The sequence below is a fragment of the Callorhinus ursinus genome, unplaced genomic scaffold (assembly GCF_003265705.2).
Source record: "Callorhinus ursinus isolate GAN/ISIS: 27379988/994484 unplaced genomic scaffold, GSC_fseal_2.0 scaffold39, whole genome shotgun sequence".
Lineage (NCBI taxonomy): Eukaryota > Metazoa > Chordata > Mammalia > Carnivora > Otariidae > Callorhinus > Callorhinus ursinus.
This window is the reverse complement of record NW_027397101.1, coordinates 2,348,600-2,365,166: the sequence shown is the minus strand read 5'-3', so window position 1 is coordinate 2,365,166 and position 16,567 is coordinate 2,348,600. Positions and strand designations below refer to the sequence as shown.

The 16,567-nt window shown below is 42.1% G+C and overlaps 1 protein-coding gene across 4 annotated transcripts in view; it reads right to left on the bottom strand.

Moving 5' to 3' along the window:
• NTRK2 (neurotrophic receptor tyrosine kinase 2) overlaps nucleotides 1–16,567 on the bottom strand; it is a 328,863-nt gene that overhangs the window by 70,474 nt on the left and 241,822 nt on the right. For all 4 annotated transcript variants that reach the window (XM_073880676.1, XM_073880674.1, XM_073880675.1 and 1 more), the window contains exon 16: nucleotides 10,470–10,600. In XM_073880676.1, the coding sequence (XP_073736777.1) occupies nucleotides 10,470–10,600 (131 nt within the window). The remainder of the gene's footprint in view (nucleotides 1–10,469; nucleotides 10,601–16,567) is intronic.

The following is a 16,567-nucleotide window of genomic DNA, read 5'->3' as shown; positions in this document are numbered from 1 at the left end:
ATCGGCTGGTGCAAAATACATACATGGGAACATCTTTCACCCTTGGACTTGCATTGTGGTTTTGGGTATGTGTCTATCTCCCCACTATTCCTTTGACAGCAGAATCCCGTGTTGGGCAAAGAAAAGAACACTTGACCCATAAGTTCTGTGTAAACTAGAGATAAAAGAGCACTGGAAGGAATGAAAATTGAGCGTTCATCTGGAAAGGTGGCACACGGGTCTGAGTATAGGCGGAGAAAGCGGGCAGGAGGATGTAAGGATAAAGAAGAGACTTCCCAATTCACTGTCTCCTGGAGGGCTAGCCACAAAGGTCTGTGCTCGCCTTCTGGTCCAAAGACAGGTCCTCATAATGGTGGTACTCAAAAAGAAGGTGTTCTAGCTTAGAATTAAAAAAAAAAAATCTGGGTTCAAATTCTGACTTTGCTCTGGACCTCTCTGAACTCTTGTTTTCTCCTCTGTGGAGCGAGGGTAATGATATCATCTACTTCACAGGGTCACCGGGAGGACTGAGTGAGGTTGTGTAAGCTGAGATGTGTCCCAGGTCCCTGGTAGAGAGTGATATTTGAAATCAAAACCACAACCAGGCCTGCATTCAGTTTGCCTGCACGAGGATCCAGGAGGCCAAAAGCTGCATGGATAAGGCACAGGGATGGCCCACCCTGAGAACAGTGGGTCCCGGAGGCTGTCCCCATTCCCCTCCAAAAGCCCTTTGAAGCCTGCAGTGTCTTCTCAGAGAGCAAGACTCCTTACTCAGAGCCTGCCTTGCATTGCTGGGATAGCTTATTGCTGGTGCCTTGGCCTACCTTTAACAGTGAGCTAGAGAAGGCTCTTGACCCTTTTAGGCCATTATCGTCACAAGGTGTGAACAAATTCTGCATGTAACCTCTTTTCTTAAGTTTAGCTTTAGAGTGTTGATTAAGAATGCTAGACTGTGTGTGTGTGTGTGTGTGTGTGTGTGTGTGAGTGTGTGAATGTGTGTGTGTGTGAGAGAGAGAGAGTCAGGCGGTGCGGTAGAGGGGTAGGATGGGAGAGAAGACAGGATTTTCGGGGGGGGGCACACCAAACTAAAAGAGCTAACGAGCATCTAACATTTCCATTTCCCCAAAGCAATCTACTGCAGGAAGAGATTGTTCTTAGTGTAATGTCAGAAGCTGTGCTTCAGTAAAATTTTTAGATTTAAGAAAGATTTCACTATTCATGGGGCAAGAGCATCCCACAAACCTAGCTCCATCCTATGAGCCCATCCATTTTTGCATGTTGGGTCCTTTTTCTAAATTATGATTCAACTCTATTTTAAGAGATTCAGAAAATATGGCAGTAACAAGTTGGGCAAAATCATCTTCTGAATTTGGCACTCGAAGGACAGAATTTTTCTAAGGGTGGAACCATAGCCAGACAGCAATCAGAAGCTGGAAAAATCCTGCTATCAACCCTATTTATAAAAATCATCTCTGTTTTTGTACCATGGCTGATTGTCATTTTTCTCAATTAAGGGAGGCTTGGCTGGTTCCCCGAGTCCTTGGCAATGGACATGAGGTGGCAGCTTCCCTCACTGACAATCGCCACCACTTTGACAGGCATATTTGCCCCATCATTGAGCATTGCTATTTTCTTACTCCTGGTGTCTGCTTTGTAGTTTTGTTTCTTCTTATTCCTGGTGAATTTCCTGACACTTCAAAGCTACCATCCTTTTCTGAAGACATTCTCAAGGGAGAGGTCTCATCCAGAGCTACAGCAAGTTACTGCCTTGAGCACACAATGATTCAGAGTTGGGAGAATTGAGCAGCATGCAATAAACTTCAGCACAGAACTGAGAAACTAGTGAAGGCAAAATAGAAGTCAGGAAAAAAAATGAAAGGAAAATTAACATTCCTCTCAAATGCTTCCCCAAAATATTAAGGCTAACTGACAGGAAGCTGGTAGGAGAGGCAAGAGAGCTTATTTGAAATCATCCATGTGAATGGATGCTGTAGGATACGACAAATGATCATGCATTTCAAAGTACAGGTGGTTTAGGAGACACAAGGTAAAACAGAGATTGTGTCCTTTTTTTAAACAGGTCTTATATTCTTCTCCTATAATTTTTGACATTGTAGAAACAAAGTTAAGGTGAAGGATAAGAAAAGAAGAGATCATTATGGTGAGACCTCATCGTGCCCAATGCCCACCGCCACGGGGGGGCAGTGAGTAAACCCCCATAGGAAACAACTAAGATGCACGAGAATGTTTGTCAATGTGCCTAAGTTCTTCTGGGTCAGGTTCACTGGGTCAAGATCTGTCACTAATGGAGATTGTTGACTTTTCCGATATCTCTCAGACCTGCACTGTATGGTCGCCAATAGCCACAAGTGGCTGGTGGTCATTTGAAATATGGCTAATCCAAATTGAGATGTGCTGTAGGTATAAAATACACACCAGATTTTGAAAACTTGCAGTGAATAAAATATCTCATTAATATTTTTATATCAACAATATGTTAAAATGATATTTTAGATATGTCGAGTTAAATAAAATATATGAATACAGTTAGCTTCATCTGTTTCTTTTTACTTTTTTAATGTACATACTAGGAAATTTAAAAACACAAATGTGGCTTGCATTTGTGGCTCATATTATACTTCTGTTGGACACTACTGTTCTATAAAAGCCATATCAATATGCTATCAATGGGTCAACATGTCTTTTCGGACTGCTGGAAAACAATACTAAACTGAAATAGAATTAAGGCAGATACCCTTCTTGTAAGGTTTTCATGGGCAGTGATTAGCCAGGTATTTAGAGTAAGCTGTCATCCCAGTGCTATGAGATTCTTCTAACTTATAGGGTCTCTTCTAAAGAATGGTAGAGGAAGCTTTTACCAAATTCTTATAAAAGTGAACTTTGGAAGACTATGTTGTAATAAATTCAGAGATAGGAAGAGTTTGATAGAAGATCTTAAAAACTAAGGAGGGCACATTAGGTGGCTCCCCTACATCCTGACAAATGTAAAAACTAATGAAGTGATGGTATGAAAATGAAATTGATCACACTCAGTGCTCACCGCATACTAGAAACCAACACTCTGTGTATATCAACTCGATCATATGTAACTGGCCTTTGCGAGGACTTTAATTATGTACCAAGTGACAGCTTCAAATACAAGATTCATAGCCAGGGTGTTGATTGCTGCTATCTTTATTTTCACAGCCACGCTAACTCTTACAGTTCAGAATCTAACGAGTCGACCACCCAATGGGAAACACAAGGCCAAGTCCTAATTCACATGCTTTAAAATGCTTGCACTAATTTGGGTGGTGAAATTGACAGCTTATGTGTGCATATTACATCAAGCTGCATATTACCAATGCTAAGTCTTTGGAAGACATGAAACTAATTCATAGCAACAGTCATATATGAGTGATATTGACTCAAAGGAATGAGTCAGAAGTCCTACAGTAAGGGCAGCTGCAATATGTTTACTGCTTTAAATACAATTAAAAATCAGAGCCGATTTCACTAAAGTTGCTGATGGATCATGGTAGATCGGAACTCAATCAGGAGATGGGTTGTCATGCTAAAGTCAATTAAAAAGTAGCACAGCTACTGCAAGGCCCAGGTTCCAGAGATATAGAAGTGTGAAGTGAAGCCTCCAGCTGTGTTCAGTACCAGAGGAGTCCTCATTCCAGTGAAATGCACTGTTTTGGGTTTAGCATTCTGAGAAGATGGGAATAAATTGGAGTTGAGCCAGAAAATAGGGTTCAAGATAACTTAACAGGACAAAAAACAGATCTCCCATCAAAGGTTAAAAGTTGAAGTTCCTGGAAAGGGGACATTAATGGAGCAACGTAGTAACAGGAGCCTACCTGACTCAAGTACCAGAGGGGTTCTCACCGGGAAGATGTCGCTCTCCATCCCATAGTGTATGTGAGTGTGCATACACACACACACACACACATGCATGCACGCCACCAGGGGGAAAAATGGGCTTACACTAAAGTACAATAGAAATATACTAAACAATGTCTGGATCATAAAGACAATGAAGGCTTTTAATAAGCCACTATTAAAAGTTCTATAATTTCTATTCCTAGAGACTACATAAAGATGGGAGTGGATAGCACTTTCTGTACCATTGTCTGCTGGTAAGGTATACAAACTCCTTTTTGGGGGCAGAGTTAATGAATGTTCTCTTTAATACACTCATCTTGTCATCTTCCATTTCCATTTTGTTGGAACAAGGATCTCACATGCCAGTATCCATGGAGAAGTGTGGAGGGAGCACAGGAAGAGGGAGGGATGGGAGGGGAACGTCACGATTAATCAAGATGTGAGGACTGATAGGGTGACTACCATAAAAAAATAAAAAACAAAAAACTCCAAAATGAAAGAAAGAAAGAAAGAAAAGAGCCACCTGTCTTAGAGAAATTTGTGCCTGGGTAGAGCACTTTAATTGATGAACTCTCAATGCCCCTTCTCGTCTATGGATTGTTTCACTGTTCCAGAACGGGAGAGAATGAGCTTTCCTTTTTGAACCCTTATTCTGCCCTATCCATGTTCTGAGACAACTGGCTCTAGTCGCTTCTTCCCCCACAAAGGGCCTCATCTGTCCCATGTGACGACCTTGGATGGTTGGGCCACAGGTAGGTGACCTGGTGAAGACAAGAGTGGAATCACTGAACACACAGTCTTTTCCTTCTTGAGCAGTCTGAATGGAGGAACAGAGACTGCATGAGCAGCAACTGGCCTGGAAGCAGGAGTCAAGTGTTAGGAAGCAGCAGAAAGGCAAGAGATACCTGGACTCCATCAGCAGGGAAGCCTAGAGGGCAATCCCTGATATCTCCTGCTGAGAGGATGAAGAAGGCACAGTCCTAAGGGCTACCTCAGATCCAGAGCGAGCTTGTAGACCCCAGGTGTTCTAGTCACAGTGAGGCCTTTCTGCCCTGCAGTTCCTATTTGAGTTGGTCATCTTCTATTTTTTTCTTCTCAGCTCTTCACCGCTTCTTTCAGGGATAGAATCTCTAATATTCTTTCGGGAAACCATGGTTCCCCACATTCAGTCTCTGTGTGTTGTGTAGAGCTGACCCCATCTTCCATTTCCAGGGATATGTATGTGACTCAAGTCTGGATATTCAGATTACCCAGAGAGTCAGAGGACCTGGTGACCCAACTCAAGAAAAGCCAGTAGGAGTTGGCCCTTGGACTTCAGTGTAATTGTTGGGAAATAGGAGCTCTCTTTTGGGTTGCTAGGATGGCAGGATCTAAGCCCAGAGCCATTGCTGCCAAGTCTTTACCACAGTGGAAAGGGGAGAACCTGTCTGGGAATACAGTTGATACAGAGGAAAGCAGAGCCAAGAGGTACATACAGGGAGAATTGATTTCCTCGACCAGTAGTACCTGAAACTAGAACAGCAATAGCAAGGTTTTCCAGTAGCTTCGGCAAATAAATTTCCTTTTCTGCTTAAACCAGATTGAGTTAGGTTTCTCATAAGTATTCTATAATTCTTCTTATCAAAGCTGATTATGATGTTTTGCTTATATTCATTCAAGGTTTCTTTATTTCCACCTATTTCTTGGAATTGCATTTCTACTCAGAAAAACACAAAAGTGTCTCTCATCCTTACATACAAATGAGCCCAACTAACATATACCTTTGCATTAGTTGGTAAGTGGCATTGTGTTGAATTTCTTCACTTGGGTCTACTAGAGCATGTGCAAAATTCAATAAGTAAAAAGTGTGGTGCATCATGAGCATCAGACTTATGGGGAGGCCTGAGTTTTAGTCCTAGATCTGACATTAAGTGCCCTTGTTCAAGCTACGCGATCTTGGATGGGTCATTTGTCTTCTCTGGGTTCCCATTTCCTCACTGGCAAAATGTGGGAGTTAAGCTAAAGAACATCAGTTAATAGCTCTATATATCTGCATGGTTGTTTAATCATTTCTAAAATGATTTCTCATTAGATTACATTATTCTATATATATATCATCTTTACAGTTCCTCTCAGCTATAAAATTCTATGACTATCAGTAGCTCATCAGATCGTTTCCTTACCTAGAAATGCCAACTGCGACTCTTCACTATTTCAAAGGCTACTTTTTTCTATAGTTTATCTATCCATCCGTCCCTTCATTTATTCAACAAGCATTTATTCCATGCTACTAGATATTAGACAATGTGCTAAAAAGCATGGATTCCACCCTCAAGGATATGCCACTCTAACGGAGGAGACACACAGTCATGCCATTGATGACATAAGCCCACAGATACATATAGAATTAACAACCTTGACAAAGTCTATAAAGTACAAGTACAGATGCCTTAATAAATATAATAGCGAGGTCTGACCCAGCTGGCATATCAGGCAAGGGGAGGTCTCCCCAAAGATGAGCAACTTGAATGGAGAGCGGAGGGATTAATGGCAGCTGTGTGGACTGAGGGGCTGAGGTAGGGCTCTCCAGACATAGGAATGGCAAAACATGTTGGATGCTACTTAGGGGCTGCAGAACAGTAATGTGCCAGAGAGCTTATCAGTCAACTCTTCCAAAACCCCTGGTGAAGAAAATCATCATGATTCCCTCTGTTAACAAGAAGATACTCAGAATCATGAAATGCAAAAATCCGGAAGGAAGTGCCTGCTGAAGTCAGATCTCACCATTCCTAGTCTCAAATGTTCCTGTGCAGTGCCTCTCACTTGCTTTAACTTACACCTCGAGGAAGTCACTCGACTTCCCTGGGTCTCGGATTTCTCATCTATAAAACATGAGACTTGGGTTCTATATGGTTTCTAAAGTCTGTCTTGTATGCAGCATTTCTAGAAATACACCTGAGTTAGTGGAGAGGGGGAAGAGAGGCCATGAATCCTACGAAGCGCACTTTATTTAAAAAACAAAAATCAGCATGCATTCATAGTACAAGAAAATGTTGTAGGCATCATAGCCATTGAAATGCAGGTTGGATAGAGCCAAAAATAGCTAACCCACAGCTAATGCAGGGAAACTACCATGAAGCGTTTCCTTGGCAATTGAGTTACTTAAAGGTAAAGTAACTCATTCTGTTCAAAGATGGGTTCCTCTGCTCCTCGTCCTCTTTATGGGTTCTTCAATTGTAATTCAGTGTAAAGGGAAAAAAACAGTTGTTGCGTCCATTTCACTAAAAAGCAAAGGTCATCCAAAAAATATCAAGAAAAGGTCAATCTGGTTGGCTCCAAACAAGCAGATCCTCTAACGGGAGAGGTGTGCTCAGCCCTCGTGGGTTCTCGAGTGTCTTAGGATCACTTCCGTCTTAGACCGGCTCCTGCAGATCCCTCAAGTTCTTTAAATCATTTGGGGCAGGCGATGCCAGAATTTACAGGAAACTGACATCTGTCAGTCTAAATGCAAAGCCTTGGATTTCAAACCAGTCAGCTCCTTCTAGAGAAGGAAAGAGGACAATAGCTGCTATTTCTTAGATGCATAATCAATGCTGCAGGGGTTGCTAGGCAACGGGCAGAAAGCCTGTCAAACATCCCTGGGTGCCTCCAATGGAAGAGGAGCATCTCTGGCGGCAACTCCTCAGAGGTGACAGGCTGGGTGGGGCCCCGGAAGCTGCATTCCGTTTGTCTCATTCCTTAAAAAATCGCTTTGCTGTGGTTAGGACTGAACCATAGACATTTTCCTCCCAGGCTCAGGGGATAGTGTTTGAATACACTTCCAGTTGCTGAGCCCACAGCCTGAAAATTGAGCAGGTCAGGCTGGTGAGAGCAGCTCTGTAAGGGGCCCGTGTGTTATTCCGATCCATTCATCCTGGAGCTGGGGAAGGTCTGACTCGTGCCTTGGGTGGCTGCAGCCTCTGGATCCCAGAAAGTGAAAATGGGCATCCTCTCTGAAGCTAGAAGTCATTCAGGCAAACATAGCCTCTGATTGCAACAAGACTTCGCACGCAAGGTCGTGGAGATGAGACGTCTTAGGTGTGCGACCTTGAAGTTGGAATGAATTTTTGAGCGGCAGGCGTTTCATCCTCTTGACTTGAAATAACAGTTTCATTTGAATTTCAACAAGAAGGAACTAGCAGAGAGGGAGTCAGGAGTTGATACAGGGGAAAAATCAAGTTTGTGTTGGTTTGGTGGTTTTTGGTTGGTTTGTTTTTAGCAGTGTTGATTCACAAGCACTCACCATAGGTCATGAATTCGCCAACTTCTTTGGCAGGAGGTTTATGAGGACCAGGTCCTGTGTCTAGGTCAGAGGTGGGATGAGGACTGGGACTGGATTCAAACCAGGGAGAACCCTCACTGATAATAGCAGTGGGAAATGTGCCTAAATGGAAGCAGGCTGTGGGCAGGGCAATCGTCCACACCCCGCTGACGCTGGCTGATCCTTCATCATGACCAGGCCAGGCCCTGAAGCCCTGTCTTAGCATGTGTTGGGAAGGAAATGAATGCAGGAGTTGAGGGTGCCTGGATTTAGCCAGAGAACACCCTGTTTTCAAGGGCTTTCAGAGAAGTACAGTGAAGCAGGCAGAGAATACGGAACGACACTAAAATGAAAGGCTCTCCCCACTAGGAAATTTGGTGATTCCCTCTCCATATCTGGCTGAGGTCCCTCAGCTACTCCTACACTGTCATCTAGGATTTCCTAATCTCCCAGAATTTTCTCACATCCAAAGATGCTCACCTTGTGACCCCCAAGAATCTGAATTCAGAGTCTGAAGGCCTGACTTAGCTCCCTGGGTGGCCTCCAAATATCAGTGGGAGTAAACATGAACCCAGAACATGAATCCATGGTCTTCAGTGTCCTTGTGTATAATTCGTGGCTAGATTAGGATCAGAGCTTCCCTAAGCTTCTTCCAGCTCTCAGATTTTATCAGTCTATGAATCTACAAAAATAGAGGCACCTTTCGGTCCCATTTATCCAAAGTGCGGGGAAAAGCTGCAGAGGGAAGCGAAGACTGCAGATAGAACACTGCCAAATGTTCTGAACATTTTGTGCTTTAAAAAATAACAAACTTTTTGGGTAAATGAAAGAAAAGAGGAAGCAGTCACAACCAGGAACCGCCCCCCGCACCCCCACCCCGAGTCACGGAAGGATTCTTATTTTACACCTTTTACCCCGCTTGACCTCCCATCTTTCCAGCTTCTCCTTCCTGTCTCCTCTCCTCTGGCTCCCTCTCCCCCTCCATTTGCCTAGCTTAGTGAGATGACGTTTATTGATATTACATTTACCCTCCCTAGAAAGTTCCGTCCTTTATTTGCTCCAAAGTGCAGCTTTTAGAAACCTTTGGTGAGAGTCTGAGAGCCTCCGTGCCACTCAGTTTTGGTTACTCTAGATGATATCAGGAAAGCAAATGCACCGTTTCTTCATTTAGATGAATTTTAACAGAAACTGTGTTTAATCCACAGGATGGGTAAGTTCCAGAAGAATTTTCTCTCTCCTCAATTACCTATTATGTATATACTAAAGTATTTTGATGCTAAGTACAGCACTAATGGAATAGACATTAGATTTTTAAACATGAAAGGTTGTCCTGGTTGTGACTAGTAAACAAACACCACTCTATAAACATCCTGTGTTTGGCAGAAACAAACAAAACCCAATCATCCTCCGTGAAGCCAAGAAGCTACATTTTATTATACTAGCCAAGCCCATATTCCTTTGCCACTTAATTCATTTTATAAATATATGCCTCTTTTAAGTCTTTTACATATATTATTCAATACCTTGGTGAGTTGGGTTTTCTTTTTTTTTTTTTTTAGTTTTGACAATGCATATGTAAAAGATCAGCTGAAATCTTTTGTGCTATTTTTGCTAATTCTTATGTTTTAGAGAGCTGAGTGGAAATTTCATCCCCTCCAGTAACATTTATCTTACTCAAGACCAAGTCTCCTTTTTGAGTTTTGAGGGGAAGTGGTGGGAAGTAGGGACTTTCAGCTTCCTTTATTTCAGTAAAACCTTGTGTCTCCGAGGGTGGTGGAATCTACAAGAGATGCCATCCACCCCAGAATGGAATCATGCCCGTACTGTATTCAATCCTGGGGCTCTGGGAACATTTGGGAGGGACAGGGACAGGTGTAACAGAAGATGTCAGCAGAACAGAGAGCTGAGAGGGAAAGCGAACTCCAGTCTCCCTCCCAGAGCCTCCGCTGAAGACAAGCTGCACCTGAGCTTGGCACAAGCACCGAGCCGTCCAAGGACACAGATTGAGTCTCCAAGACTTGGCTGCAGGAATTCTGTTTGACCCTACTGACCTCCAGCCAGTGTTTAGTTAGCATTGACTTGGAAGAGTAGCCCAGAGCTATTTACAGCCTATGGACTGGTAGGTCGCCCCTGAGAAGAAGCTCTGACAGTTAGATATGCCCAAAACACCCTTCCCACCGTCCCCTTAGTTCCAGGAAACTTGAACACATCCACCAGAGCAGACATAATTTGCTCCTGAACTGGCTGAATATAACATGAAATAACGTACTTCCACATGTGAGTGTGACCACGGATAATGAGACATTCTGGAGTGTTCTCTTACCTTCACTGCCACCAAGATCTTGTCCTGCTCAGGACAGAGGTTATAGCATTCAGCTAGGAAAACTTTTCCAAAGGCTCCTTCGCCTAGCTCCCTTTTCAGAACAATGTTATGTCTCTTGATGTGCTGAACAACTGTAAAACAAAGACAGAATGGAAATTGGAATCGAGGCACGCGGAGGTGAAGGCAGAGGGTGGGAGTCAGGGGCCCGCCTCCTGAGCTTCTCCCCTCTGCACCAGCAAACCAAAGGAGAGGCTCAGTATCCGTCCTCACTGTCCACCCCAAATGGCTGGAAGGAGGTTGCACCAGCGTGCTCTCCAGAGCTTAATTATTATTTTCACTAGAACTGAAAGAGTGACCTCCCCATTGGCTACAGAATGTCATTAATGAACTTTCCAAATTAGGAGAGGGGAGAAATGAGAAAGGATGGGACATTAACGGCAGGCCTCTCACAAGCCAGACGCTTTGCATCTACTTGTTCATTGTGTGTCTCGCGGGGAAAGGCAGGGAGAGAGCCAGGAATCCCTATTTCTTTGTTAAGATGCCTCAGACTTCTAGAGGAGGGAGGCTTGGAGGAAACAAAGGGAAAAGGCAAGAACCGGTCATGGCTAGTTAAAGCTTTGTCCTCCTGGTGAGCCGGGCTACACCATGGTTGAGACTCACTTCTCATTCCAGAAATGTCTAGACCATGCTATGGCTGGCTTCCCCAACCCTCTCTAAGATCATACCCTAGTTTTGGCTCTCCAAAGCCAACAAGAGACAAGAATAGCTGCATGGCAGAGAGAATACTTCCCCATCTAGTCTAGAGTGAAGCTGGTCCACATCAACTCATCTGTACTTCTTCCTGAGGAACAAGGCAGGAGGCAGCCAAGGCTCTCTGGAAGCCCATCGGCTGCAAGGGGGGGAGCAGAACGAAGCATTGCTCAGAAGGACAGAGCCAGTGGGAAGCCCAAATGGAGACTCTGTGGAGGACAGAGCTGCAGTGGGAGCTTGTGCTTCTTCACCCTGACCGTCAAATGCTGCCGCCCTCAGCACAGGGTTCCACAAGGTCATTGCCCGCCATTCTTTTCTGGATGCCTCATCCCTGAATGGCAGTATTAAAAAGAGATTGAGAAGCCCTCTGGAACTTGGAATGTGTAGCTAATGGTATTCTCTCATTTTACTCCCACAGCCCTGGGAAGCATCCCTCTCCATATTTTGTAAGTGGGGAAACTGAGTCTGCAGAAATTTCAGTGATTCTCAGCGTGGGAACAGAGGAGTTGAAATTTGAATTCAGGTCTATCTGAATCCAGAGTACATGCACAAAGTTTCTTTTCCATAGCAAATTGTGTTACACATGGCAAGAGAAATAGAAACATATAAACAATAAAAAGTAAATATACTCTTCCACCCTTCAAAGGCCAGTTCAAATTCTTACTTCCTGAGAGGGTTTCCAAGACAACTTTGGCCACTAAAGTCCTCCTTCTCTGAATTCATAGTATGTCATGATTTATGCTTAGTTGAATTCTGGCTTATCTCCCAATCATTGCACATCTGTAAACTCCCCGAGGCTAAGAGCAACCCCATCTATCTCCTATAATCATGTGCAATGCCTCAGGTGCTGAGCCTGTGGAAGATTTATTACTGTGGTTTAATTTGATGATCTTTCTTTAAAAGTTTTTTTCTTGAATGTTAACTGCATTGTGAAAACAAAAGGAAATACAAAGCATATTTCTGTAGTTTAAATTACGTAAACCTCCCATCCCATTCAAGAACAGACCATCATTAGTACGGTGAAAACACCACTATGACACCTTATTCTTCCTTAATGGTATCCACTTCCCCCCTCTCTTCTGGGGGTGATTACTAGCCTGAATTTTGTGTTAATCATTTCCTCTACAGGTTTGCTACTAATGATATATCCCTAATGAGATATTGTTTGACTTTGCTACATAAGTGGAAACATACAATGTGTGTTCTTCCATGTCTTTCATTTTTCACTCAACAATGTCCTTGAGATTGAGTTGCATTGAGTTACAGTGTATGTGTAGTAGTAATTCTTTTGCTCTTACTACTTTATAATATTCTCTGAAAGGACTATACCACCACTTATTTATTCATTCTATGTTGATGGATCTGCTCTACAGTTTCTTTTTAGATACAATTTCATATAAAATGCAAGCGGTGATTAAGGTTTCACTTTAATAGGATTTTTCCCCTGATAATTCATGTGGTTTGGAGCTATGACGGCTTCCATGGCCCTCTGGGAACACAGGGTGATAAAAAAAAATCAAAAGGTCTTTTATGAGCAACAATATTAATGAATATAAGAATGTATATTAATTTCTCATGCTCTAGTAGCAACGGCTGAATTTAAGAGAAGAGAAATGTGTTCATTAGGTAGAGTGCCCATATAAAGAGACAAATGTAATTCTTGCAGAGAATTAGCTGCCATATTTAAATCTAATATTTAACTCCATGGTTGTCACACGTTCATTGAGAATTAAATTGCCACTTGATTTACTTTACATTCTCACCAAATCGAGGCAAGTATTTAACTTTTTTTCTTTTGCTTTTGACTTTCACTTTTCTCTCTTTTTCTTTCTTTCTAACTAGGAGAAGAAGTTGGTGGGAAATAAGGTGAAGTGTATAAAGCTATGGATAAAGCCACAATTCCATCACCTTTAAAACTAAAATTGATGGGACCGGTTTTCTTATGCTGACCTTGAAAGCAGTAAGTTTATCTTTTCTTTCAGAAATGGGCTATTTTGCATTAATTTGCTTTGCTGGTTTGGGACATAATAGATTATATGAATGGATTTTTACCAATGGATTCCCTCTAAGCAGAATTTCTCTTTTATAAGACTAGAAGCCACTCAGAAGCAGAGAGAAAAGTTTTGTGTTTGTATTTGTGTTCCTGACAGGGCCTCATGGTGCTTTGCAAATAGCTGGTGCTATACAAATATTTGTTGAAAAAAGGTACCAAAGGTAATTAACAACCACAGATAAATACTGTTTAATCAAATATCATTTCAGTTCACTGACAACCATCTCCTCAACTATGTAGGCAATAAAGCAGCACAATTCTCCAAGGTCAGGGTTGGGGACAACTAACCTGAAGCTCCCACATCACTGAGCTAAGAATTTCTTCCCAATCTCCTCCAAGAGAGCACTGGGGCTCATCACCACCTGTCGCATCTCCTGTCTCCCTCCGTCACCACTGGAAGTCCTTGGACCGTCTCAGGGTAACATCCCTCCTTAACCAACCTCTTACTCCAACACCACTCATAAATGCCCATCCCTTCATCTCCCTCAAAGACCCTCTCAGGGGCCCTTTGGCTTTGTTTCACGCATCAGCTCCATATATCCCCAACCTCTCCTTAAGCCTCCCTCGACCTCCTTGACTCAAATAAAATCTTGGCTATGCCCCGAGGACCTCTGTGGCCTCAAATGAAGACCATCCCCCAACCTTAACCCAGGTACTTGAGGGCCCGTGTGCCTGATTTCTGACCACTACCCCCTTTCTCCTGCCAGAGCCTCAGCTGTCTCAAAGAATCTATTTTAAGGATCCAGCAGTCTATACCACTTCTGCCCCCTCATCGCTGGTTACTCCTCTTATCCACCGATCTCCCGGCTTACACTCTTCCTCTTCACCCTACCCATGCTATCATTCTCAGAGCCTGAGGCACAGAGATGTTCAGTAACTTGCCTAAGCTGCAGAAACACCGGGCTGCCATTTATCTGAGTCTTTTAATAGTGTAGCCAAGAGCCAGGCACTGGGAGGTTTGGTTTGGCTGTCTGGATGGCATTAAGGTGACTTTCTCTGGGAGCAAGACTGTCTTAATGAAGGAAGCAATGCACTGATTCGCATTCTGCACAAGCTCTTGATTTCACTGTGGACTAGCACTTTGAATAACACTGTCTTAAAGGGCCTTATGAGCATTTGGATTCATTTGATACAAAATATTCTGAGTGAAGTGAGTCTAAAGATTCCATGATAAGTAAACTATCAGGTAAGCATGTAAAATTTTTACATGCTTTCTTTTCTGAGATCAGTCAATTGTCTGTTCTTAACTCCTGAGACTTGAGTAAAATCACCTCAAACCCAACATGAACAAGTAATAAAAAAATAAATAAAAACCCAAACTCTACCATAAATGTCTTCCTATACTTGGAGGAAAATTCAAAACAATAGTTGATTAAAAAAAAAAAAAAGTTTTGTAGAAAAGTTTCTCTTTAAAATTCACCTTGCCAGAAGACGAGGAGGTATCAATGCGAGATGGAAATACACCAAAGTCATATGGTCCGCAGACTGACCTATGTACCCCGATAGAGTCAAAACAAAGCACGGGATTAAATTATTATATGAATAAATCTACTCTATGAAATCAGAGAGAAACTGATGACCAGCAATAGTAATCAGGATGAGTGGCTGAAAACTATCTGGATGCCTTTGCCATTAATGGGATTTTCCAGAGTGGAAATTTGGTGCCCTTGGTCATTTGTTTCATGAGAACCAGAACTGAGTAGATTTCCAGTTTTGTGTTAGTATCACATTACAACCCCTGACAGATGCATTTTCTCACAGGTACCTTCAGTAGTTTACAGAGACGCTTGCAGTTTCAGATGGTTTAAATCAAATTTCTGATATCGGTATCGCCCAGAAGCAGATATTCTATATATACACACAGGCTATAGATAAAGTATTAATCTACGTCCATATTCATTACTACTAAATCTAAAACTAGCGGAATAAATAAATTAAATAAATAAATAAATAAATAAAACTACCCACTTAAGGGTGAAATCGGAAATGTATCCTTCCAATTTCCTCAGTAATGGGGCATCATAGAAAGCCCCTTGGCCCAGTGGACATATCCTGCTCAGCCTATGACCCTTAAATTGAGTCATTAATTGAAATCTCTAATATATGCTAAGTACTAAGTGATCTAAAGTTACAAGGAAGACTATGCTAGAGTTTGAACCAGAAAGGTAAAAAGTAATACACTCTCGAAGACAATATTCTACAGTAGATGCAATCTCTCTGTTTCTCTGCAGAGAGCGTGGGGTCAGCCTTAGCATTTCCATCTCAAAGGACTGGATGCTATAATGACAAAAGAACTTAAACCTCCTCATGTTTGGTAGTCAGCAAGTGAGGCTCAGAATAGTGAGGTATCTTCCCCAGGGCCACAGAGCTAGAAGGTGACTGAGCCAGGACTCTATAACACAGGCCCCCATTTGAGACTGAAGGCAGTGAGGGCCTCTTGGCATTAAAGTGGAAATAGACATTTCATCTAGTTAATATCTCTTCTATCAGAAACACTTGAAATGCTCACATTTATCATCTGAAATGGACCAAGCATCTCATAATGAAGAATTTCATCAGAAAACTGCTAACAAAATAAAATGAGTGCAGAAAATAAGAAATAAAACTTAAATACCTTCGAAAAAGCTTGAGCTTGATTTTATATAGGAACAAATGTCATTTACTAAATATCTTAATGTCTATTTCACGGGCAGCATATTGAAACAGGTAAAATCATCCACCTTGTAAAAATAAAGTTGCATGAAAGACTGGAACTATGGTTTTGAATTTCATCTACATTTTTATTAAAATACAAGGTGGTACTAAATTGGAAATAAATGCAATTAAGACCACAGGTATAAAACATACCAGGACAAGACAAGGCCAAATATTCATAAATAATATTAATGATGAAAAAGAACATGTAATAATACTGAGCTGTTCTTAAGTACTTTTTAGCAAAAAATCCCAATGTGCATTACCATCAATTAATTTTCATATCTCTCCAAATGAGGTCAATAGTCACATTTATTTTACAGATGACACCGCATTAATTGACTTACTGGTGGTCATAGAAGGACCCACTTATCCTTTTCCAAGTGCTATTTCCACTGAAATGAGGAAAGGGGGAGGGGCCTAACATGTGCAGATTGCTATTATGGGCCAGAAAATGTGCTGAGAGGTTTACAAGAATTATCAATCTTCATAGTAATCCGGTAGGGTATCCTTATGTCCATTCTCAAATTAAAGTAAAAAGAAGAGGATCAGATGAGCTAAGTAATTCACCCAACGTTGTACAACCAATAACAGGCAGAGT